Genomic DNA, 23,655 nt, shown 5'->3' with positions numbered 1-23,655 from the left:
AAACAGGGAATATATATATATATATATATACATATAGCTGATTCACTTTGCTGTGCAGCAGAAACTAACACAACAGTGTAAAGCAACTATACTCCAATAAAAATTTTTTTAAAAATGGACATATTTTTAAACCACCACAGAGACCAACATTTTTTTAAACTGGTGATGTTTGTCTTTGACCCTTGAGTTTATTTCCCTTTCTTCTCTCATTTTCTACATCCTGCAGCTCAGGTCTGCCACCTCCCTGACATGCTCCTTCCTCCAGAAATCACCTGCCTAGGTGAAAACTCCCCTTACCTCAGTGTGGTCACTTCCTCCTCGCCTTCCTGGCCAAGCTCCTTGAAGAATGCGATCTAGGCCAATGGTCTTTACTTTCATTTATCTTTGGCTGCATTGGGTCTTCGTTGCTGCGCGCGGGCTTCCTCTAGTTGCGGCGAGCGGGGGCTGCTATTTGTTGCGGTGCACGGGCTTCTCATTACGGTGGCTTCTCTTGTTGCGGAGCACTCCTGACTCAGGCAGATCCATTTGGACAGAACCAGCATTTTCTTTTGCTCCTTTCTTTTATTTTCATTAATTTTTGGCCGCGTTGGGTCTTCGCAGCTGCCCGCGGGGCTTTCTCTAGTCGCGGCGAGCGGGAGCTACTCTTCGTTGCGGCGCGCGGGCTCCTCATCGTGGTGGCTTCTCTTGTTGTGGAGCACGGGCTCTAGGCGCGCGGGCTTCAGTACTTTAGAGCACAGGCTCAGTAGTTGTGGCGCACGGGCTTAGTTGCTCCGCGGCATGTGGGATCTTCCCGGACCAGGGGTCGAACCCGTGTCCCCTGCATCGGCAGGCGGATTCTTAACCACTGCGCCACCAGGGAAGCCCATAGTCTTTACTTTCTCACTTCCCTTCCAATTTGTTCCGGAAACCTGCTCTTTCTCCGGAAGTAGTACCCGGAAGCCCTATGCACTTATTTTTGAAACAGAGAAGAAACAATGAACAATATAATGCACTAATAATTCATGTTATGGATGAATCTTAAAAACATTGTGCTGAGCAAAAGAAACCAGGCATAAAGTACATACTGTTTGATGCCATTTATATCAAATTCTAGAACAGTCTAAACTAATCCAGTGTTAGAAAGCAGATCAGTGGTTGCCTGGGCCAAGGGTGGGGTTGGGGGATTGACCGCAAAGGAGTAAAGAGGGAATTTTCTCGGAGGTGGTAGAAATATTACGTACCTTAATTGAGGTGGTACCTGGAAGCATATATCCATCAAAACTCATCAAACTGTGCATTTAAATAAAGCATTTTCTTAAAAACCAAATATACCTTGATAAACTTTAAAGTATGCTTGGTAAATGCATCCCCAACATATTTTAAAAGCAACTTCAGTATTTGCGAGAGCAATGTTTTGACAGGTCTTTGCTGAAAACTTTTGTCTTCCGGCTGCCTGGGTGGTTAAAGAGACAAACCGAAGGGAAAAGTAGCAAATTATCTCTAAGGGCCAATTAGAATATCGGCAATTTTCAGTTGGTTGTAATAACAAAAGTGATTCATGTCACAGAGACAGTAGGCTCTCCCTCCCCTCTGGCAATCAGTTGTGAATGATTATAAACCACTCTGCCCTACAACCCTGGGGCGGGGTGGGGGGAAGGTGGATTTCAGAAAGCACCTCAATTCTCAGGCCCCACCTCAGACCTATTAAATCACAATCTCCAAGGGTAGGTCCCAAGCAAAGTAAAGCTCTCCCGATGGCTCTCCGTGACACCGTGGGTGAGCCCCAGTGAGATGGAGTACGGTGCTTCTCAAAAAAATTTTTTTTTGCACAAGAACATCTGGGAAGCTCGTGGAGGATGTAAATGCATGGATTCTACTACTGGAAATTCTGATTGAGTAATTCTTCTTGGGGGTCATGAATTTGCATTTTTAATAAGCTTCCAGGTAGTTCTGATGCAAGTGGTCCAGGCATCACACTTTGAAACTAACATTATCTGTTCCCCTGGGCAGAATTGGAGTTCAACATGCCTTGGCTGAAAAGTGACTCCTTCATCTTGGGTTTTTTAGATGGCGTCTCCGCCCTACTACTTTTGTTTACTTAAGTCAGGCTTACTTATCCCCACCCCCATTCCTTCCCCCAGAATCAACCCCACACCCAGTACCCTGTCTAGACCATAATGGCATTTTTGTCACCCCGTACTGGCAGCTATCATCACCATACCCTAGAAGCCTATCCCTCCAGACTTCACCTCTTCAGCCTGGCACCTCACCTGTGTTAGAGCCCCCATCACACAAGCCTTAGTGCTACTAGGGTCCTGTGCTCCAGGCACATGGCTAGGTGCTGGGGATACAGTCACAGGTCAGTCTTGGTCTTTGACATAAATCTTCTTATCTAGGTAGAGATATGAATGGTCTTAATTTTCCACCGGTCAAATGAGTGGGCTTAGCCAAGGTCCGTGGTCCTTAGCAACAGGTTCTGAGGACATGCTGGGTGAAGCCAGAGCCCAGTTCTGGGGCCTCACCTCCTCTTCAGCCAAAGCTGCCACACTGCTCTCTTTAATGGCTTCGGCGTAAGACTGCATTCGAAGAAATGGTTTCTGCTGCTAAAATAAGTTATAAATCCACTGGATTAGGGAAGGCTTAGCTTTCCTTCCAGTTCTGGCACATTGTGGATCCAGAATGACATAGATTGTCACTGCCTTTCCCTTTACTTCATTTATTTCTAATAGTATAATTATTTTAAAACAGAGATTTATGGTAGTGATTTATGTCTATGTCTTATGAAAGTATTTCAGCATAGAAGAATGCTGTAAATGGTCTGTAATAACTATATACTTTTAAAATTTGGTATGTTCAGCTTCTGGAGGTATAATAATAGGGAAATATTTTGGGTAAAGCTATGACCCAGGTGCTGTAGGAGATATGTTTATATATTACCTCATTTAATCTGCACACAGTCCTATGAGATAAATACTGTTTTTATCTCCACTCAAGAGAGAAGGAACATCAGGCAAGGAGGTGAAGCAACTTGTCCAATGTCACACAGGTCTGGGGAGGCAGGGGCTGAACACATGCTGTCTGACTTCCAATCCCAGACACAGCCTCTGCTGAGGAAATCCATTCGAGGTGGATTTTTGCTTAAGGAGGACTCACTGACTCAGATGGGTTCTGATGATCTGCAGCAGCTGGATGATTCCCAAGCTTCTGTCCATCTTGCAACAGCATCCAGCTGTGAGACCAATGTCACGATACCTCAGCTCTCTGAGCCCAAGGAACGCGCTTTGCTGAATGACGCAAATGAGATGACAGTGCATGAAGAGCTGGTGCTGTGTGTTGGCGCAGCTCAAAAGACACCACCCTTGCCTCAGGAAGTTTAATATCTCTAGATGACCCAAACCCAAAGCCTTCAGAGGCCAGACAGGTAGCAAAGATGAGTTAACAAGCAGGTAGTGAGAAAAAGCAAGTTGTGGGAGGAGCCGCCATGCAACACCAGCTAATGGTTTCCCTGGAGGGTACGGGGTGTGTGGAGGGTAAAAAGCCAGTGTTTCCAAATCAAAAGAACCTGGTGAACTCGCCAGGATTTGATTTTGTATGTATGTATTTATTTATTTATTTCTGGCTGCGTTGGGTCTTTGCGTTGCTGCGCGCAGGCTTTCTCTAGTTGCGGCGAGCAGGGGCTCCTCTTCATTGAGGTGCGCAGGCTTCTCATTGCGGTGGCTTCTCTTGTTGCGGAGCACGGGCTCTAAGCACGCGGGCTTCAGTAGTTGTGACTCACGGGCTCAGTAGTTGCGGCTCACGGGCTCTAGAGTACAGGCTCAGTAGTTGCAGCACGTGGGCTTAGTTGCTCCGTGGCATGTGGGATCTTCCCGGACCAGGGCTCGAACCCGTGCCCCCTGCATTGGCAGGCGGATTCTTAACCACTGCGCCACCAGGGAAGTCCCTCGCCAGGATTTTAAACGGTGGCAACTGATTCGGACAGTTCTTGTATTTTATTTTATTTATTTTTATATCTACAGACCTAACAAGCTCTTTCTAGGAGTGCCATTTGCCTAGGCCATTTGCCATTTGCCATCGTTTTGCATTCCTGCCTTATATAGATTCTGCAGTGGGCAGGAGGGGCCTGACCCATTACAACCTGGCCACACATCGGCAGTATCTGCACTTACAGAGTTATTTTTAGAGTTTTCCCTTATCTTCAAAGCCCAGCACTTCCAAGCATAGGAAGTGAAGCATCAGTGCATGCGTGTGTGTGCATGCATGTGTGTGTGCATGCATGTGTGTGTGTGTGTGTGTGTGTGTGTGTTGGGGGGTGTACAGGGTTTGTCTGAAGCAGACGAGACAGTGGGCGTCTGACTGAGTTGGTGTCAGTGTCACACCATGCTGTTCCGAGCTCCATCACCATGGCTGGTCTGCAGCAACTGCACTGCAGCAGGCACCAAGGACACAGAGCACATCTGTCCCTTTGTCACTGGCTTCACTTGACGTGACCAGTGTCATCTCCAGTTGGCATTTAGCTCATTGACTCCGTCGCTGCCAGGCCCGGGCCGTAAGCAGCGATTGTTATTGTATGTGCTTACTCCAAACAGTAGAGCCTTCAGAAACTCCACCATACACCACCTCAGCTCGGGGAACTGGCAGAAAGTCCCACAGTACTCACAGCACACACTCAAAGGATTTTATCTTATTAATCTTTGAAAAACATTGGCAAATGCACAGGAGTCAAATACGAAGTTTGCCCACATCTAACATAGGCTGGTTTTAGTTTTATGACCTAATGATTGAAGAGGAAGACTTTTTTATTAAGGTTGACACTCCTGCTCAGATCTCAATTCCATTTTTAGGATAAGGTTTCTGTTGTGGTTTGCTGTTTTTTTGGAGCTCACTCTCTCCCTGGCCGGTACAACAGCCTTTGTATATATACACGACAGGGGAATCTTAATAGGTGTTCACTGGGTGTGGTTTCTTTCCTTTGGTGTCACTGGTGAAAGATGTTAGAGCTCTAAGAGGTTCCCAGACATAGTTACTCCTTATTTTGATTTCTGTTTCTGGTGCAAGGGTGCTTGGTATTTTGCATTAATAGATTGAGATTATTCTACATAGAAGGACTCTTGAAAACATTTTTATTTCCAATATTGATAGCAATAACAGAGGGAATATAATTAATTGGACATAAATGGTTTTTTTAGTTTATTTTTTATTGAAGTATAGTTGATTTTCAATGTTGTGTTAGTTTCTGGTGTACAGCAAAGTGATTCAGTTATATATATATATAAAATATATGTATATTATATATATTGATATATTCTTTTTCATATTCTTTTCCATTATGGTTTATTACAGGATATTAAATATAGTTCCCTGTACTATACAGTAGGACCTTGTTGTTTATCTATTTTATATATAGTGGTTTGCATCTGCTAATCCCAAACTCCTAATTTATACCCCTCTCCCCTTTCCCCTTGGGTAACCATAAGTTTGTTTTCTATATCTGTGTGTCTGTTTCTGTTTCGTAAATAAGTTCATTTGTGTCATATTTTAGATCCCACATATAAGTGATATCATATGGTATTTGTCTTTCTATGTCCGGCTTACTTCACTTAGTATAATAATCTCTAGGTCCATCCATGTTGCTGCAAATGGCATTATTTCATTCTTTTTTATGGCTGAGTAGTATTCCAGTGTGTGTGTGTGTGTGTGTGTGTGTGTGTGTGTGTGTGTGTGTACCACATCTTCTTTATTCAGTGATCTGTTGATGAACACTTAGTTTGCTTCCACATCTTGGCTATCATAAGTAGTGCTGCTATTAATACTGGGGTGCATGTATCCTTTCAAATTATAGTTTTCTCCACATATATGCCCAAGAGTTGGGTTGCTGGATATGGCAACTCTATTTTTAGTTTTTTTTTTGTATTTTGCAGTACGCGGGCCTCTCACTGTTGTGGCCTCTCCCGTTGCGGAGCACAGGCTCCGGACGCGCAGGCTCAGCGGCCACGGCTCACGGGCCCAGCCGCTCCGCGGCATGTGGGATCTTCCCGGACCGGGGCACGAACCCGCGTCCCCTGCATCGGCAGGCGGACTCTCAACCACTGCGCCACCAGGGAAGCCCCTATTTTTAGTTTTTTGAGGAACCGTCATACTGTTCTCCATAGTGGCTGCACCAATTTATATTCCTACCAACAGTGTAGGAGTTCCCTTTTCTCCACACCCTCTGCAACATTTGTTATTTGTGGACTTTTTAATGATGGCCATTCTGACTGGTGTGAAATGGCACCTCATTGTAGTTTTGCTTTGCATTTCTCTGATAACTAATGATGTTGAGCATCTTTTGACATGAATGTTTTCTTGAAAGCACACACACACATGTATAAGTGTGCAATCACACACACAAACACACACTAATGCTCATTTTTTCCTGAAAAAGCTTCAAATCTTTCAAAACCCTTTCCCTGGGGATTTTTTATTTTCCATTTTCTTAATGTAATTGTCTATAAAAATCTTCCTTGAAGCTTTTGAAATTGTTTTTTTCTAAAACTGATATCTGTGGGGTCTTTTTTGTTGTTGTTTGGTTGGTTTTACTTTAAATTATGGTAAAATACACATAATGTAAAGTTTACCATCGTAACTGTCTTCGAGTGTATAGTTCATAGGCATTAAGTAACCCACTTTGTTGTGCGACCCTCACCACCATCCATCTCCAGAAATCTTCATCTTTATAGGTATGGTTTTTAATTTTTGTTTTATTTTATTCTGTTTTCACATATAAGCCAGGTCTCTAGGATGTGCAATGGAGACCAGAAAGGGGAACAAAAAGTATGCAAAGGAAGAAGATATCTGCTTTCATTTCTTCTCAGCTGAAGCAGTGCTACTACCTACCACCTTTCAATACATTGAGCGACTTCCTCTTTTTTTTTTTTTTTTTTTTTTTTTTTTTGGTGGTATGCGGGCCCCCCTCTGCTGCGGCCCCTCCCGTTGCGGAGCACAGGCTCCGGACGCGCAGGCTCAGCGGCCATGGCCCACGGGCCCAGCCGCTCCGCGGCACGTGGGATCCTCCCAGACCGGGGCGCGAACCCGGTTCCCCCGCATCGGCAGGCGGACGCGCAACCACTGCGCCACCAGGGAAGCCCGCGACTTCCTCTTATACTGAGAGCAAAGCACATTGTGAGAACAATAGCACATCATGACCTCTGTTGCTAAAATGTCTAAAATTGCAGCTTGGGCTTTCCTGGTGGCGCAGTGGTTGGGAGTCCGCCTGAAAAACTGCAGTTTCAAAATCAAATATCAAGACCAAGTGAGGAAGGAGCCCTAACAAGTAAAAATTACTTTATTCCTATAAAGCACGTTCCCTTTATGTAAAATTCATGTTGTTTTCATGGTTCATTAATTGGGAATCTGAGAATAAGAAAAAAGCCCTTTTCCTCCTCTCGTACGCTGAAAGCCATCGAAGTTTAGTTATCAGGGGGGCAGGCACGTACACAGTTTACTCCATTCTTATTTCACGTGTTTTCTTTTTTTTAAAATTTTTATTGGAGTATAGTTGATTTACAATGTTGTGTTACTTTCTACTGTACAGCAAAGTGAATCAGTTATGCATATACATATATACACTCGTTTTTAGATTCTTTTCCCATATAGGTCATTATGGAGTATTGAGAAGAGTTCCCTGTGTTATATGGTAGGTCCTTATTAGTTATCTATTTTATATATAGTCTTACTGATGTAGCATCGCTGCTGTCCCAGGATAGGAGAGATATTGGACTATTTATGGCCAGGTCGATTTTGGAAGGGCAGCTGGAGGACCGTTTATAACCACATGGGCTTTAAAACGATAGAGTCCCACTGCTTGAGGTACCCGTGGGGTGCAGACAAGTGCTAGCAAACTTTTTCTGAAAAGATCCAGATATTGAGTGTTTTGACTTGTGGGCCACATCTACTGAGCTCCGCCATTGACATGGGAAAGCAGCCCTAGACAACACATAAACAGAGGGTGTCACTGGGTTCCAACTTCACCTTTATTGATAGGGATTGAAATTTAAAAGTCATGTAATGTTCATACGTCAGGAAGTATTACTCTTCTTTTGATTTTTTTTTCAACTGTTTAAAAGTGTAAAAGTCATTCCTAGCTTACGGACCATACATAACAGGTGTGGAATGGATTGGGACCAAGGGCTGCAATTTCCAGGTCCCTGAAGTAGAGGAAGAACAGGATTCCAAGGCCCATAGACAAGATGCCAATGACAGATACTGGTTGAAGTTCTTCCTCTGCCAGGTATTAACCATGTAACCCTCGGCACGTCACTAACCTCTCCACGTTTCAGTTTCTCCATAGGGGAAGTACAATGACCACCCCATAGAGATGAAAGTTACAAAGTGGGGCACAAAATGGTGATCAGGCCCTTAAAGCTCTGGAGAGGCTACATTTCTCTCTTTGGGAGCTTGAGAACATGTTTCAGTTGGTGGTAGTCCAACTCCTAGCAATAGGTCTTATTTTATTAAAATGAAAATTAAGTTTGTTTCATGTTTATTTACCCCATCAACATAATACTTTGTTTCTACCAAAAGAATGAGATTGCTAAGAAACTACAAATTTCCTAAATTACAGGCTGACTGAGGAAGAAAAATCTCCAGTATGTTTTCATCAGACACACAGTAGAGGTCTTATTAAGTGATGGCAAGCTCTGTCCTGTGGTGAATTCAGCCAGGCTGACCCTCTTCTATGGAATCCTTTGTTTTCCCCAGGGGAGGTAAATTCTTCCTCCAGGGACTCATGCCCTTGAACTTCAGGTTACACCCGAAATAACAAATGATGCTTCGTCAGGGGGTTTTGAATGTCATCAAGAGCTGGACCCATTAAGCTTCTCTCAGGATAACTAAAAGTCTCTGCCTGCAGCCTAACCTAGACTGGGAATGCTTTCCCAGCCTGTGCTCTTTGCTCCCCACCCCTGCTCCCCATGAAAAGGCCAAGTGACAGAAGCAAATGGGGGAGAGTTCCTTACCTGCCTTCCCACAAACAGTCCTCAAAGAGCCGGGCAACCCGAGAGGAGGGCACTGAGCCATGTTGAAATCTGTTCCATCCCTGCAAGGGCGTGCGTGCATTGAGTTACCCGTGGCTCATCCCAAAACAAGGGGCTTAAGGAGCATCTACCAGCAACCAGTCCAGCTGTGCTGACAAATGCAGGGTATGGGAGGCAGGGAGGCAGACCCCTTATGGCTGTGTGGACCCCAAGCCAGGCTGTGGAGGAGGTGGGCAGGCAGAGATGGAAAGGAGGAGGGAGAAGCAACGGACCACCAGAGGGGGCCAGTACTGTGCCTTGTTGGGTTATAGGTAGCATCGCTTTGAGCAGAAATCAGGCTGGATCCATGCACCGTCATGGTCAAGTGCTAACTAACACTGCACCAGCGAGAGGGATGGGATGGGATGGGGGAAGACATGGTTGGTAGATCTGCAGAGAAATCAGGATGTTAAAAAGCATGGAGTGGCAGATCGGGGGCTGGCAGCAGTCTGCTGAGTAGTTCTTGAGAAATGCAGTGATGACGAAATGTTTTCAATTCATTCTCTTGCTTTCATGAGATGCCATGAGGCAGCCCGCCGTGCGTCCGTATCCCATCTCCTGTGGTTAAAGGAGAGAGCTTCAAAAATGTGCAGCTCTGCCCTTGTAAGAACAAGTGTAAATCAAGAGACTGAATGTGTTTACATAATGTGACTTATTTTTAATATTTGCAGGATTTGGGAAAAGAAGAGCAGTTTGATTCTTGCATGAGTATGAATAAATATTCTCTGTAGGTGGCAGGTCTTTGTGTTTATCCATATTTGTGTATACATGTACTTGGGGGCGTGCATATATGTGCACACATTCACACACACACACACACACACACACACACACACACCCCGCCGCGTAGGGACCGCCCTCTGTGGCAGTGATGTGGGCTGCTGTTTAGGAACAGAATTAATCAAATAAATATTTTTCTTTCCTGTGTAGGGTGGTCTGGCCCGCCATGTTTCTATTTTTATTTCTTTTGGCTTGTTTGCCACCCACATTTAAGAGAATGCAGAAAGAACATTTTTAATTTCTGTGTGATGGTTGGATCACGTGTATACTTACATTTGGGAGAATTTTTTTAAATGTTTGTAGTCTGGCTGCCCTGCCTGCCTTAAAGGACTTCAGACTTGGGGATGCCAGCAAGAAAAGTCAGCAGCCCTGGCTGTGGGCCTCCCATGGATGGCTGCACTGGTCATGGCCCCGTCCGGTCCACACTGCCCTCCCCCACCCCGGCGGCCAGGGCTGGCTTTGTATGGCTGCCAACTCAAAGACTCAGCTGAAAGCACATGCAGATATGAGTGAAGATCTGTTCAGAACGATGCCTTGGGTTATAGTAGACTGGTTAGGAAGACAGGTTTTCAAGTTTCAACCTTGGCTACCCTAATGAACTATGTGACTTTGACCAAGGTACTTAACCCCAGTTCTATCGTCTGTAAAATGAGGTGTACCACTCACCCCATAAGACTGCTGTAAGGACTGAATGAAGTCACGAGTATAAGGCATTGAGCACAGTTTGGCACATAGAAAGAAGGGCCGGAAGTGTAGCTACTGCTCTGTTAGCAGCACAATACACTTTTGTTGATGCATTAAGGCTGGGATACTACTGCCCCATCTCGCTCACTGCATCTTTTGTGACCTGGCACTACTTCATTTATTCATTCATCAAGTAATTAATATGTATAAAGCCTTGTTCCAAAAATCATTTAAGGTGGCTGGTGTCAGTCTCCCCCTGCAATTCTTTCTCCGTCTAACAGACACAACGACATTAAGAAAAAAAGTCTTTAAAAAATGTTCAGGCCAGGTGCGCGATTCTCGCCCAAGGCACCTGCTCTTTACTCCGTGGTCTGTCTGTTCTTTGGAACAGAAGCTTCGGGGCCCAGAAGCCTGGCCCACAGGATCACGGAGAGCAGCGTCCTCCTCAGGGCTTCGAGGTCCTGAGGGTGGAAGGAAGTGCTCTGCACCCAGGGGGCGGGACCACAGAGACTCCTGGGCAGCTCACGAGTGAAGACCCTCGGCGATCCCGATCTCTGGAACCAGCTCTGAACCGTCCAGTTCACCCAAGGAGATTGAACTGGGCTCGCGTTTTGGGGGAGCGTATTGGGCGGCCCTGCTGTAGGCGAAGGCCGAATCATCCTCACTGGTTCTGCCCTGCACTGTGGGCGGAACCGAGGGCTCCTCACAAAGTCCTGCCCTGGGAGGCCCCACCCATGGAATTACCTGCTCCCCGCCCCACCCCCCCCACCCCCCCGCAATTGTCAAGGCACTTGGGAAAAGGTCAATGTCATAGGTGCAGCTTTGTGGATTCTAGAAAGCGAGAGGAGAAACACTGCAGCAGGGGAGAGCTGGCCTCCTCCGGGTGGGTGAGATGCATGGCTGCCCTGTGCCCGAGGGTGTGGCAGGAGCTCCCGCCCTGCTTCTACCTTCTGAAGACTAGCTGTCCCACAGGGACCGGGCAGGAGAGTGGCTGGGGATGTTTCGTACTTGCTTGTCTGCTTTTCTTTTCTCCTCCTCTCTCTTGTTCCAGGGATTTCCCTGCAGCAAATAGCCTGATATTTTACTGGGCTCCCCCTTGAAGTGAAATACTGCCCTTCAGAGCTAAGGGAGACGCTGTCTGAGGGAGAGCTAACTGCCAGGCTACATTCTTAGCACCCAGCCCTGGGGCCCTCCGGGATCGTCTTTCTCTCTTTCCTTTTCCCCTGAGGCCTGTTCCGTTTCCCTGAGTGCTCTGTCTCCCATCCGGAGACACTTACACAGGGTGTGAAAGGGTGAACAGGTGTGTTCTGGTCAGGCTAAGGAAACGGGGCTCTCGTGCAGAAACAAACAGAAGCAAGGTGTGTGCAAGGCTGGAGGGGGGCAGGTCCCAGAGTCCTGCAGTCACTTAACTCGCTGAGACTTTTTCTGGTAGGAGATGGAGGGAAGTGGAAACAAGTTTTGTGCGTTTTTGGATCTTCAGCAGCAGCTTTCCAGCCTGTGCTGCTGATGATACCAGCAGAGATTAGAGAGCGTAGGCCTTTGGCCTTGGCTACACGTTGGAATCACAAGGCAGCATGGTATCATGGGAAATTCTGAGTCCTCCAAACTGGATGATTCGAAGGCAACAACTGATTTGGATCCCCGTAATCAAATACCTTGCACAACACCACTTCCTCCCTAAAGCCACCCGTGCCGCTTCCTCGAGTCCTTCTGACACCGGTGTGGCCCTGCTTCTCACAGCGTCACGATGCTAGAAGAGTCCTCGTTGAACCCTTGTCCCTGCCTGCACTCAGGAATCACCCCACATTGCCCCATGCGGCTCAGCTGACCATCATAGCGTCCTTGCTGATGCCAGCTCGCTTTTCTTTTGGTTCTCATCCTCCTTGCTCCTCCAGGAAAACTGCCGTTTCCAAAGGGACTTGCTTTGCTACCCGTGGGTTAGATCCCGAGGTAAGGAAATAGCAAAATATCTGCTTGACCTCTGGTGTAGAAAGATGGCCACAGGGAAATGGGTATTGTCAGGAGCTGAGGACGCCAGGGGGCAGGTGGGTTAGGGGTAGTTCTGGTGAAATCCTAGCACAGGCATCAGCACTTTGTTTGGAATGGGGTGGTGGGGAGAGCAGACCCTTGAGAAATGGAATTTTCGAGATGGTCCACATTTTCAATCCACACACTTGTTAGGGGAGGGGAAAATAGCCAATAGCAAAAGAAACAAATGGATACAACTTGGAGGTTTTAAAGTCTTTAAGAAATGGCATTTGTAGGATGCAAGGCTGTGCAGAAAGTCATTTTTCTGACCTGGCTGCCAACCCCCCGGGGGCCTAACCAAGTTGTCGGGAATGAAGAAGTCTTCTCAGTTACAGGGTTTACTCATATCCCATCCCCCCCCCGCCCCCCCGGCCCAGCCAGAAATGTGGTCCCTGTAATTCACGCTGCAGTTCAAACCCACTTTCCCAAATCTGTCTTCATCTGAGAGGAGGCTGAGGAGAGGTGAGGTGTGGCCGTGCTCCAGCTTAGGGGGCCGCCGGGAACTGGGGGTCCCTGAGGCTGTGCTGCTGATTGGTCGCAAGGAAGCACATTAGAAAAGGAGCACCCCTCCCCCCGGCCCCCCTCTCCCTGCCCCGCACCTTGGCCCTTTCTGGTGGACTCACCGTTTTCCTTTGTCTTTTTGGCAACTATCACCTTAACATAGTGCCTTTAAAATGTGTTGGTGAAGCTCCATTACTGGAGAAGGAAAGTGTGTGTGTGTGTCTGTGTGTGTGTGTGTGTGTCTGTGTGTGTGTGTGTGTGTGTGTGTGTACCTATGCTCTGTTAGATGAGAGGCAGTTGATTGAATACTTCCCTCTTTGTGCCCAATCTAACGATATGCTGTGTGTTTCAAGCTACCCTGTTTTCATGGTGGCTGGTGGTGGGAAGGACCCGCTTACACAAAGGTCATTTTCAAGAAGCGCTGGGCCCAGTGTTCTCATTCTTATCACACTGCTGAGCCTTCTATACCCACCTTCCTTTCATCCCTTGTGTCCTGTTCTTCCTAAATCATTGCTTTATTTCCAATATTTCTTCCTCCCCTTTCTCCTTCTTGCTTCTCAGAATTAGCAGAAAGTTGGTGAATTAAAAACAAGAAATTGGCTTTAAACTGCTGTTGCTGTAGCACTTCTATGCCCAATATATATTAAAACACTAGAAAAACAAAGACCCTCAGTCCTTTTATTTCTCCTCCCAGTGGAGTAATAGAAACAGGATATTTTTTTGTCTGCTGACTTGTTTTTGTTTTTGAGGCAACCAGATCTGACCCTTATCCTTCCACTTGCTAGCTGCGTGAACTTGGGCAAGTTACTTCAGTTCTCTGAGCCTCTGTTTCCTCATCTGTAAATTAGAAGGAGCAATGCCTACTTCACAGAGTTTTGAGCAAGAAGTACACACAATAAATATAAGTGCCTCCACCATAGTAGGTATTCAGTTTGTATTTTCCTCTACCTCTCATTTTACTGGGTCTTTAAGACCTAATAATTGTTCATCTTCATTGGATTTTCGTCTAATTAGCAAATATTTTTACAGCCCCTTGTATGTGGCAGGCCTTGTGCACCAGGGTCCAAACAGAAACAAGATATGGTTCATCTCTTCCAGAGCAATCTCTTGCTGGAACCAGGAATTAATAAAGTGTCATAGAACAACGTGAGAGGTACTCTGGGCACAAAGGGAAACCAAAAGAAGAGCACCTGAGACTTCTTGGGGACGGGGTGGGGAGGGTAGGAGATGGTGTTCCTGAGGGGGGAAAATGATCAAGCGTCTCGAACGATGCTGGAGTTGGGAGAAAGGTGTTTTGGGAAGAAAGAAGCAAAGGAAAGCATATATAGGGGCATTGCTATGGGCTCAACGGTAGAGAAGGAGAGTTGGGGAGTGATGGCCGAGTGGTTGAGGAGTCCACACCAATGCTAGACGCTAGAGTTGGAACTTAGTTTGAAAGCTGTGGAGAGCCATTTAGGTTTTAGGTTTACGTGGAGGAGAGCCAGTAACGCAAGAGGGATTTTCCTGAAGCACACTGAGGTGACTCGTGAGAAATCCTTGTGTACACAAGTTGCCTCTCTGAAATCAACATGGAGTGCAGAGTCCACAGGTAAGGAGTCCTGGCGCTGCCATTTATCAGTGGTCCCACCTTCGGCAAGTCGCTTCCTCCCTCACGGCCGGGTCTTCACATCTCTGGAATGAAGGTGTTGGACTAGATCACATCCAGATGTCCTCCCAGCTTGAACAGTAGTCTGTGATCCTGTGATTTTGTCACTCCTTTTTGGAGCTCTTTTATAATTCCTAATGTTAACTTATTCATATGGTTATGCTAGCATGATGACTGACACCTAGCAGACATCACATTTCTTTCTTTATTCCATGTGAAAATTCGATTACTGGAATGTGTGATGGTATGGTGTAGTAAGCTAAGTCAGCTGGTTTCTTTGGAGTCTTGGTCGGGTCAGAAATTATTTGCATGACCTGGAATAAATCATTTTACTTCTCTGGACAGTTTATTCCCTCCGTGGCCAGTTCCCAAATGGCTACACTGAGAGATAAGAGTAAGATTTGACTCATAGGATTCACACAAGTTTGTTCCATGTATATTAAAACAAACAAACAAACAAAACTTTCAAATGCTAGCAAAGATCTCTATTTTAATTTTAAATGTCTTCGATCAGAAGTGGCTGAGTATCTTATGCAGAAGATATGCTGATTTCATCCACCACCACCATTCCCCACAAAGACTAGGCAAAATCATTTTAACTTCCTTTCCAAAACTAACTATGATTTCAATGTGGAGATTTGGTCTACTTCTCTTTTTGTTTTTTAAATGACTGAAGCTTATTTTTTAGGAAAAATTACATGTATATTAAAAATATCTAAAAGCTAGAGAACATGTAAAAGGCAAATATCAGAAATAGAAAACATATATTATTCCATTCACCCAGAGGTAAACTTATCATGCTGGACTCATACTTTATATTTTTTCCTAATATAAATGGATCAAACCATACATACTGTTCTGTGACTTGACCACCCTCATCATATATACTACTATATAACAAAGTTTTAAGGGGCTGTTCAGATTCAGGCAAGATGAAATGGTGAGTTCCAGTGCTGGCAGAAAGCAGTGTGATGCAGGTGTGTGCAAAGTGATGGGGGAACCCGGGAAGGGAGCTAATTAACCCTTTCTGATCTTGAAGGATATCAAAGTTTGCCAGGCATAGAAGGGCAGAAAGCATTTGCCAGATAGAAGAAACAGCCGCTGAGAAGCTACTAGAAACGTTACAGACCAGGGCTGTTGGAGAACGGGGAGGAGTCTAGTTTGCCTGATGGGTGTGGTGAGTGGGCTGGGCTTCAACAGGAGGTGAGCAGGGTGGGTGGATCCAGTTAAGAACGGCTTTGTTTGCCAGGCTGCACAGTGTGGACTTTGTTCTGCTGAGAGTCGGGAATCTGGGACTTTGCAGAATCAAGTTCTGCCTTACATTAAAGCAATGGTACCGCCTGAGTGCAACCAAAACCTGACTTTACTCTTTTCTTAAGAATGGATTTTTAAAAATCTGGGTGCTTGGGCTTCCCTGGTGGCGCAGTGGTTGAGAGTCCGCCTGCCGATGCAGGGGACGCGGATTCGTGCAAGAATGGATTTTTAAAAATCTGGGTGCTTGGGCTTCCCTGGTGGCGCAGTGGTTGAGAGTCCGCCTGCCGATGCAGGGGACGCGGATTCGTGCCCCGGTCCGGGAGGATCCCACGTGCCGCGGAGCGGCTGGGCCCGTGAGCCATGGCCGCTGAGCCTGCGCGTCCGGAGCCTGTGCTCCGCAACGGGAGAGGCCACAACAGTGAGAGGCCCGCATACCGGAAAAAAAAAAAAAAAAAAAAAAAAATCTGGGTGCTTGAAAAGTCTTCATGTACAAGCCAAATACAGCCTTTAGGAACATTTCTCAGAAAATTCACACTACCTCTGCAGAAACCTCTTAATCACCTGTTGGAGTTCTTTAGTGGAATTAACACATGGTAAGTTCAGATAACTCCTGCAATGGCAAGTTCATCCCTAGAGAGCAAACTGCATAGGAGTTGTTTAAGCCACTCTCCCCGATAGGAAGGAACGTGTTTGGCCCTGCTGTATGCCTGCAGGAGGGCTCTGATGAAGAGGAGAGCCTTGGAACCCAATATTGTCTGTGGTTTTGTTTTTTTTTTTTTTGGTTTGGGGTTTTTTTCCTCAGAACCAGTTGATTTTTAGCCAGCCCATTGGCGCCACCCAGTGGGAAATCCCTAGAATACAGCTGTGAAGGCTTGTAGGCTTTTGCAGGGCATATCCAACTGAGAAGTCCTTCCTCAAGTTTCAGATCTATTTCAATCATTCATTCCCTGTAAGAATGTTTAACAGGCCTCACAGTAAACAGTTTTTCTCCTGCATTTGAGGCTGCACGGTGTGGTGAGGAAAGCACTGGTCCTGGCTTTTCACAGACTTAACTCAGTGGCTTTGCTTAATTAAGTCCCATATCCTCTCTCAAACTTTTCCCTCTTCTGCTTTCCTTAAAAAAAAAAAAAAAAGTCTTCCATATTTCTAGTGTTTATAGTCTTTTAGTGGCATAATTGTTTTAGTATTTACCGATTGCACTTGTAACTCAAAGTGGCATCAGTCTGGATAAAGAACTATCTCTTTGGCATTTTGAAAATTCAGGAATGATTGCAATTAATTGTTAATTAATACAAGTCAGTATCACTCAAATGCATATTCATAAGAATGTCTCAGAGGCTTTAAACCATGGTCATGTGGTGTAGTGGAAAGAGCTGGCCTTTGCATCCAGATAGACCTGAGTTTAAATCTCTACTTCTGCCACTTTCTGTGTGACTTTGATAAGTTATTCTCTGTCTCTGTGCCTGTTTCCTCATCAGGCCAATGGGGATGGCAAAGCTTACTTCACAGGATCAGGGTAAGGGTTGCATGAAGTGATATCTGTAGAGCCGTGAGGGACACTGAGACTAAACAACAGCAAACCTTTGTTTGATGGAAGCAACTGTGACCATTTAAGCTCGGCAGCTTACTGTTCACCATACCTGTTCACCTTGAGCACATCACTTCTGCTCTAAGGCCTGGATTCCTCTTCTATCAAAGTTTTACAGAGGCAATGATATTAATATAACCACCTGAAACACCTGCAACTCATAGGGGCTTAACAAATGCTAGTTCCTTTCTTTCTGTAATCCTGACCCATTGCAAATAATTATGAGAATTAGTTAGAAAGGCAAAGTTGTCTTCATCCCATGATCTCTCCTTCACTCTCTTGCTCTCCAGAAGATCAAGAATAAGAAAAATATACCCACTTTCACCACTGCTATCCTACATTGTATTAGAAGATCTATCAGGGAAACTAGGCAAGAAGAATAAAAAGTTTCCAAATTGAAAAGAAAGAAGTAACAATATCTCAACTCACAGATGACATAATCACATATATATATTAATAAAGAATCCACAAATAATACTAGACCTAATAGATGAATTCATCAAAGTTGAAGGGTAAAAGATTCACACACACACACACACACACACACACACACTTTGTATTCCCACCTAATTCCCACCTAACTTTTCCCATCTCTGTCACAAAAAGTTAACCAAAAACACAAGAACCTTTGGAAGCTTAACAGAGGAACAGCAAATTCCTTTTCAGGTTTTCATCATTTATTTCCATCTCCCCACACCAGGTGCCTGGGTCCTTATTCAAATAGTTGTGTGCTTACCTGTCTCCCCACCTCTGAGTCCCCATCCTGCCCTGGGCCCCCCTGCTCTAGCCACAGCAGCATCAGATTCCTGGCGGGCTCCACCTCGACTGTGCTCCCCTCCAGCCACAGCCCCTATTCTCCAGTCCCCCTTCTCCCACCCTCACCTGTCAGACCCCTCCTCCTCTAGGTTGTGGAGTCCATCTCAGTGGGTACGTTGTCAGAGAAGTCCTCTCAAGGCTCTGCCTTCCCAGCACAAAGTGGCTGCTGCCATGTTTGTGCTTCTGGAGAGATCAGGAAAGGGAATGAATGCGTACTCTGTCCATGAATACTTTTTAACCTTCCCACTCACCTCAAGTAGGCATCACTGGTCTGTTTCACAGATGAGGACACTGGGAGCCCGTTCATTGCTGGGTTACACAAACATTTTATCCACCGTCACTTGCCGGGCACTGGGGACGCAGCACAGACTGCAGACACAGCGCTTTTCTCCGTGGGTCTTACAGGATCTTACAAGGGATGAATCCAGGAGGCAGGAATGAAACAGAAAGACTATCCTGGTTGTGAAGAAGGGTGCTATGAAAGAGCAGAAGAGGAGGTGATGGCCTTTCCTGGAGGTTCGGAAGGGTATCCCTAGAAAGGGGCCACTTCAGCTAAGACCCAAAGGCTCAGGGAGGTCACACAGGGTGGTAGTGAGGGCAGAGTGGGATGGGTGGATTGGGTTCTACCATGCCTCATCTCCTCTGCTAAATATTAACATTTATATCCTTGTATTTTATATCGTTTTCTCCCTGATAGACTGTAGCTCCTTGAGAACAGTGACCTCATCTCCCAGGCACCTGGTCCATAGCACAAGTACTGAGCATAAGTAAATGGTCACTTAATTTGTCAATATATGTATCTCTACATAATTTGCCTTGCTTAATATTATAAGGGTGCAAAAGTACCTACATTCTGTTCTGTATATTTGGTTATTTTTTTAACCAGCACATTGGTATGGTTTTCTAATAGAGTCTCTGAGCAGCTGGCATGCCTATTCGCAAGCTCCTCTTACTCGGATGTTTCCTATTTGATGGGGGGCGCTGGAGGGTGAGCTGGGGTCAGCGTGCAAGAGAGGTAGCAGCTGGCGTCAGCTCTGCAGCAGGTGGACCTCAGAAGCAGCTCATGCATCTAACAAAAATATATGAAACGTGTCCTCCTAAATGCCACAAGGCACAAGTCTCCTTCCCAGCCTGCGATCCAGGACATTCTTGGGGATGAAAGAGGAGCTGCTGCGCTGTGCCAGGCACTGTGCTAGTGAGGGTTTCTTCAGTGAGGGTTTCTTCTTCCTGACACGTTGGAGCTCACAAGTAGAGCTAACCCACATGCCCATTGCCCATGTGTGCGCGCACACACACACACACGTGTACAAACTGGCTCCTTGCACGCAGGCCTCCAGGTGGGCACAGGTAGAGGGCGTGGCTGATCCACAGTGGGAGGGGCGGGAGTGCCTGAAGGTCTCCCAGGCAGATCAGAGTCATCTTGCTGGAGATGGGAAAATGAATGGCAATTAGCCAAGTAAAGAGAGCAGGGCGTGGTAGGAGCAGGCCACGGGCAAGGGTCTCGCCTGTGCAGAGACCCAGAGAAGGAGAACCGATGGCACATTTGAGATCTATAAATGCCCATAAGAGCATTTATAGAAAGGCCAGCTGGTTGTGGTTGACTGTCAGACACATTGGGATAGTCTTCATTTCTATTAAGAAATGTCCTTCCTCCCACTTTTCTTGACTTGTACCTATCCTTCATTTTTTCATCTTTGATTGAAACTTAGGTGAAGAGAAATGGTGCTCTAAGAAAAACAGCCGTCTAAATCCAATTATCATATCAATCAGTAGGTGATACTTGACTCCTGATGGGGAGACAGCTGGGAGTGGTGGAGACTGGGGCAAACTGGAGAGTGTATTCTGCATCTGAAGAGGACAGCAATTCTCAACTCAGCTGCCCAGTGGCTCCAGATCTTGCAATTTTTCCAAAACACAGAGCATCCTGGATTTTTGGCAAGTTAGCTGAGGTTTCTAAACATTGCTTTGATTTAAAAAAAAAAAAAAAAAAAAGCCTGCAGCCAGTGGAACACATCTGTATGCTGAGCCTTATTCCTGGGCCATGCTTGCAACCTCTTGTTTAAAGGCTCCAGAGGTTGCCAGGGTATTTTCAGAATCCTTCAACAAGTCATTGCTCTGCTTATAGTTACTCCTAACCATCCTTCTCCCCCTGCTTTCCAGAAAGAGATGACGAGCAGGATGTGTCACTAACGCCCCATCTTACCCTACGGAAGAAAGAGGAAAAGCTGTTTCCTCCTGGAGTCCCGGGCCGGCAGGAGGGAGACCTCCCTGGCTGAAAAGGCGCACCTACTTCCAGGAGCAGGCAAGCTGGAGACCAGCGGTGACTCCTGAGAGATGTTCCCCGCTCACTTCGTGTGCTCTTAACCCTCTGAGTGCTGCTAGCCGTGACCTGTGGACCTGGCCAGGAGAGAAGGACGGCCCCTCACCCATCCTGGAGGAAGGAAGCCTCTGCACTTACATGTGTGTCACAGTTCTGCCTGAGACCTGCCACCTAAGCTTTACTGGAATTCAGGTTTTGAGACTGAGATACTTACTTGTACTTTTCCACTTACCTGTCTCGTCAGCTGGCTGCCTTTTCTGTAACGTGTTTTCTAAGTACCCAGAGAATTTTGGAACTCTGGATGCACAGCCAGTTTTTCTCTAACAAGCCTTCCTGTGCGGTCCCTGCAGGCTCTGGCCCTGATGTCGTGGTCTTGGCTGGGGGGTCTGAGGCCCGTCCCACAGCATCAGTGCAATTTCCCCCATAAGCAGTTTTACCAGGGACCACTCCACGGGGTGGCTTGTCTTGCCCCAGATAGGGTCTGCACACTTTCATTGCAGGGAAGAGACTGGTCTCTAGCCTAAGGCTAACTAGTTACCAGTTCACCCTCAACAGAATGTGTTTTTTATATTACCACACCATTCCTTGTCTCTTCCGTTCAAGATATTTTTTTTTCCCTGTTTCCCCGAAGAGAGAAATAAAAGGAAGTTATAAATGACCAAGAATGATCAGCAGATGCCCTGAGCCAAATTAGTGCAGTGTTTGTTCATTATTAAAGGGTGTGGTGGCTGGCTTCACACAATACTGAAATTTCAGTGAAAAAAAAAACCCAACAAAAGTACAATGGGTAATTTGGTGCCTGTAGCTCAAATGCCCCGCCCATTGATTCGTCATCTTCCCAGCCGGCCCTCTGAGCTTCTAGATCCAGCCGATGTTTTCTTCCTCTTCCTCCGCGCTCTCCCTTCCTCTGCCCTATGATATTATGGCACAAAGTTAATTTCTGCCCGGAAGATGCTTGTGCCACAGTTGCCAAGGTAACAGTGGAGCTGGAGCCAACTTCCTTCTCCCATCCTTCCCTGTGTTTCTATCCCAGTAGACAGAATCATTCTGTGCTACATCCTGCCTTTTGAAAGCTAAGTGACTTTTAGCTGAAGCAATGTTGCCTTCTCTGATTCATTCGCAAAACCTTGGTCGTCCTGAGAGCCTATGACTAGGGGAGTGATGATACTTCCAGTGAGCATTTGAATTCGACAAAATAGCAGCTGGTGGAGGGATGTAGATAAGAATGTATTAGGGCATTTCAATGTAATACTGATTAAAGAATAACTCAACAGCTCTGATTTTGTTTCATTGCATGTAATGTGTTAAAGCCATTGGGAGCTGCCGCGAGAGCCTAGAAAGGCATGAAGTCTTTCTTGGTCCAAACCGAGAAAGGGTCAACTGTCTGGGCACCGTGGCATTCTGTGTTGACCTAACCCGGCAAACCAACCCTTGCTTTGTATCTCGTCAAAGTTGTCTCATGGAATCCAAGTGCTGCTACCTCTCTCCATATTGTTGTGCTCTGATCAACAACAAACACACCTTTTCTGTTTTTTGGTTTTTTGCTTCCTAAGTAACTGTGAGAGGACAAGATAGGCAAAGATTTTTCTCGGCATCATTTTTGGCTGAAAGGATACCTGACTGTCCTAAGGACCCAGAGATCAGACAAATGAGCCCGTCTTCCCGACCTATGCATGATGCAGTTAGTGCCACATGGGAGTGGTGAGCAGTGAGACAGAGAAATGACAGCATGGAGCCCAGGCCCTGGGAGGAACTCTGAAGCTCTGCACAATGGAAAACACAGGAGTTTTGCATTAAAAAGTTGACTAAGTTCCTGTATTTCAATAATGCCTGATCAAGTAGGATGCTGGACTCTGAAGACTTCTGTTATGAAGTCTTTTGAAGGTTATTTTCTGTTAACTGTTCGTGCATATGCAATTTCCACTCAATTAAAAAAAAATCCAGGGCTTCCCTGGTGGCGCAGTGGTTGAGAGTCTGCCTGCCGATGCAGGGGACACGGGTTCATGCCCTGGTCCGGGAGGATCCCACATGCCGCGGAGCGGCTGGGCCCGTGAGCCATGGCCGCTGAGCCTGCGCGTCCGGAGCCTGTGCTCTGCAAAAGGGAGAGGCCACAACAGTGAGAGGCCCGCGTACCGCAAAAACAAACAAACAAACAAAAAAAATCCAGATTTTTTTTTTTAAACTTCTTGGAACAATTTCCTCCTGGTTATAGTTCTCGCTGCACTCATCAGCACTTCTAGGGTAAGTGCTGGCAAACCACTCTTAACGTTTTAATTACAGACTGTTCCTATTCCCGCAGAACTTTGTTTGGCAAATTCTGAAGAAAATCATTACAGACGATGTTTTATCTCTTTGGCCTGACTAGATCCTAAGTACCTCTACTGGCAAATGGAGATCTGAGCTCCTGGCAGCCCTTCAGGCATCTCCTACTCTCTGGGTCTGAGATTGACATCTTGCTTCTTCCTCCTAACCTGGCTCGCTCTCCCTCATTTCCCACTATTTTTTTTTTTTAGTTGAGTAATACATGTATCCATGATTTTCTTTTTTTATTGAGAAATGTCAAAGTGGAAATTTCAAAAAGGAAAGATTACAATGACATCTATATACCCTTAGTTGTCATTCTCTTTAGTTAATGGATTAGGGTCCTTCTTTTATGTATGTGTGAGGTGTGTGTGTGTGTGTGTGTGTGTGTGTGTGTGTGCACATGTGTATGTGGGTCTTTCTAACATTACTGACATTAGTAAAGAGTTCTGGCTGGTTTGTTTGTAGAATGTTCCACAATCTGGCATTTTTTTTCTGATTGTTTCCTCATTATTAGATTCAGGTTAAACATTTTTTAGCAAGAATACTATGTAAGTGATGTTGTTTCTTTCCTTTTGCATCATATCAGGAAACATATAATGTCTAGTTGTCTCTTTTTATGATAAATATTAAGCTTGATCAGTGGGTTGAGGTGTTACCTGCCTGATCCATTCATTATAAAGTTCCATAATTCATGATAAAGATCTGA

The 23,655-nt window shown here is 45.8% G+C and overlaps 1 protein-coding gene across 1 annotated transcript in view; it reads left to right on the top strand.

Annotated features, from left to right (window-relative positions):
* MOB3B (MOB kinase activator 3B) overlaps positions 1-21,918 on the top strand; it is a 213,633-nt gene extending 191,715 nt beyond the window's left edge. Inside the window, exon 4 of the mRNA XM_055087232.1 lies at positions 20,486-21,918. Coding sequence (XP_054943207.1) covers positions 20,486-20,515 — 30 coding nt within the window. The 3' untranslated portion in view covers positions 20,516-21,918. The remainder of the gene's footprint in view (positions 1-20,485) is intronic.
* Positions 21,919-23,655: the final 1,737 nt, after the last annotated feature.

This window comes from Physeter macrocephalus, chromosome 9 (genome assembly GCF_002837175.3).
Source record: "Physeter macrocephalus isolate SW-GA chromosome 9, ASM283717v5, whole genome shotgun sequence".
Lineage (NCBI taxonomy): Eukaryota > Metazoa > Chordata > Mammalia > Artiodactyla > Physeteridae > Physeter > Physeter macrocephalus.
This window is presented reverse-complemented; position numbering and strand designations above follow the sequence as displayed.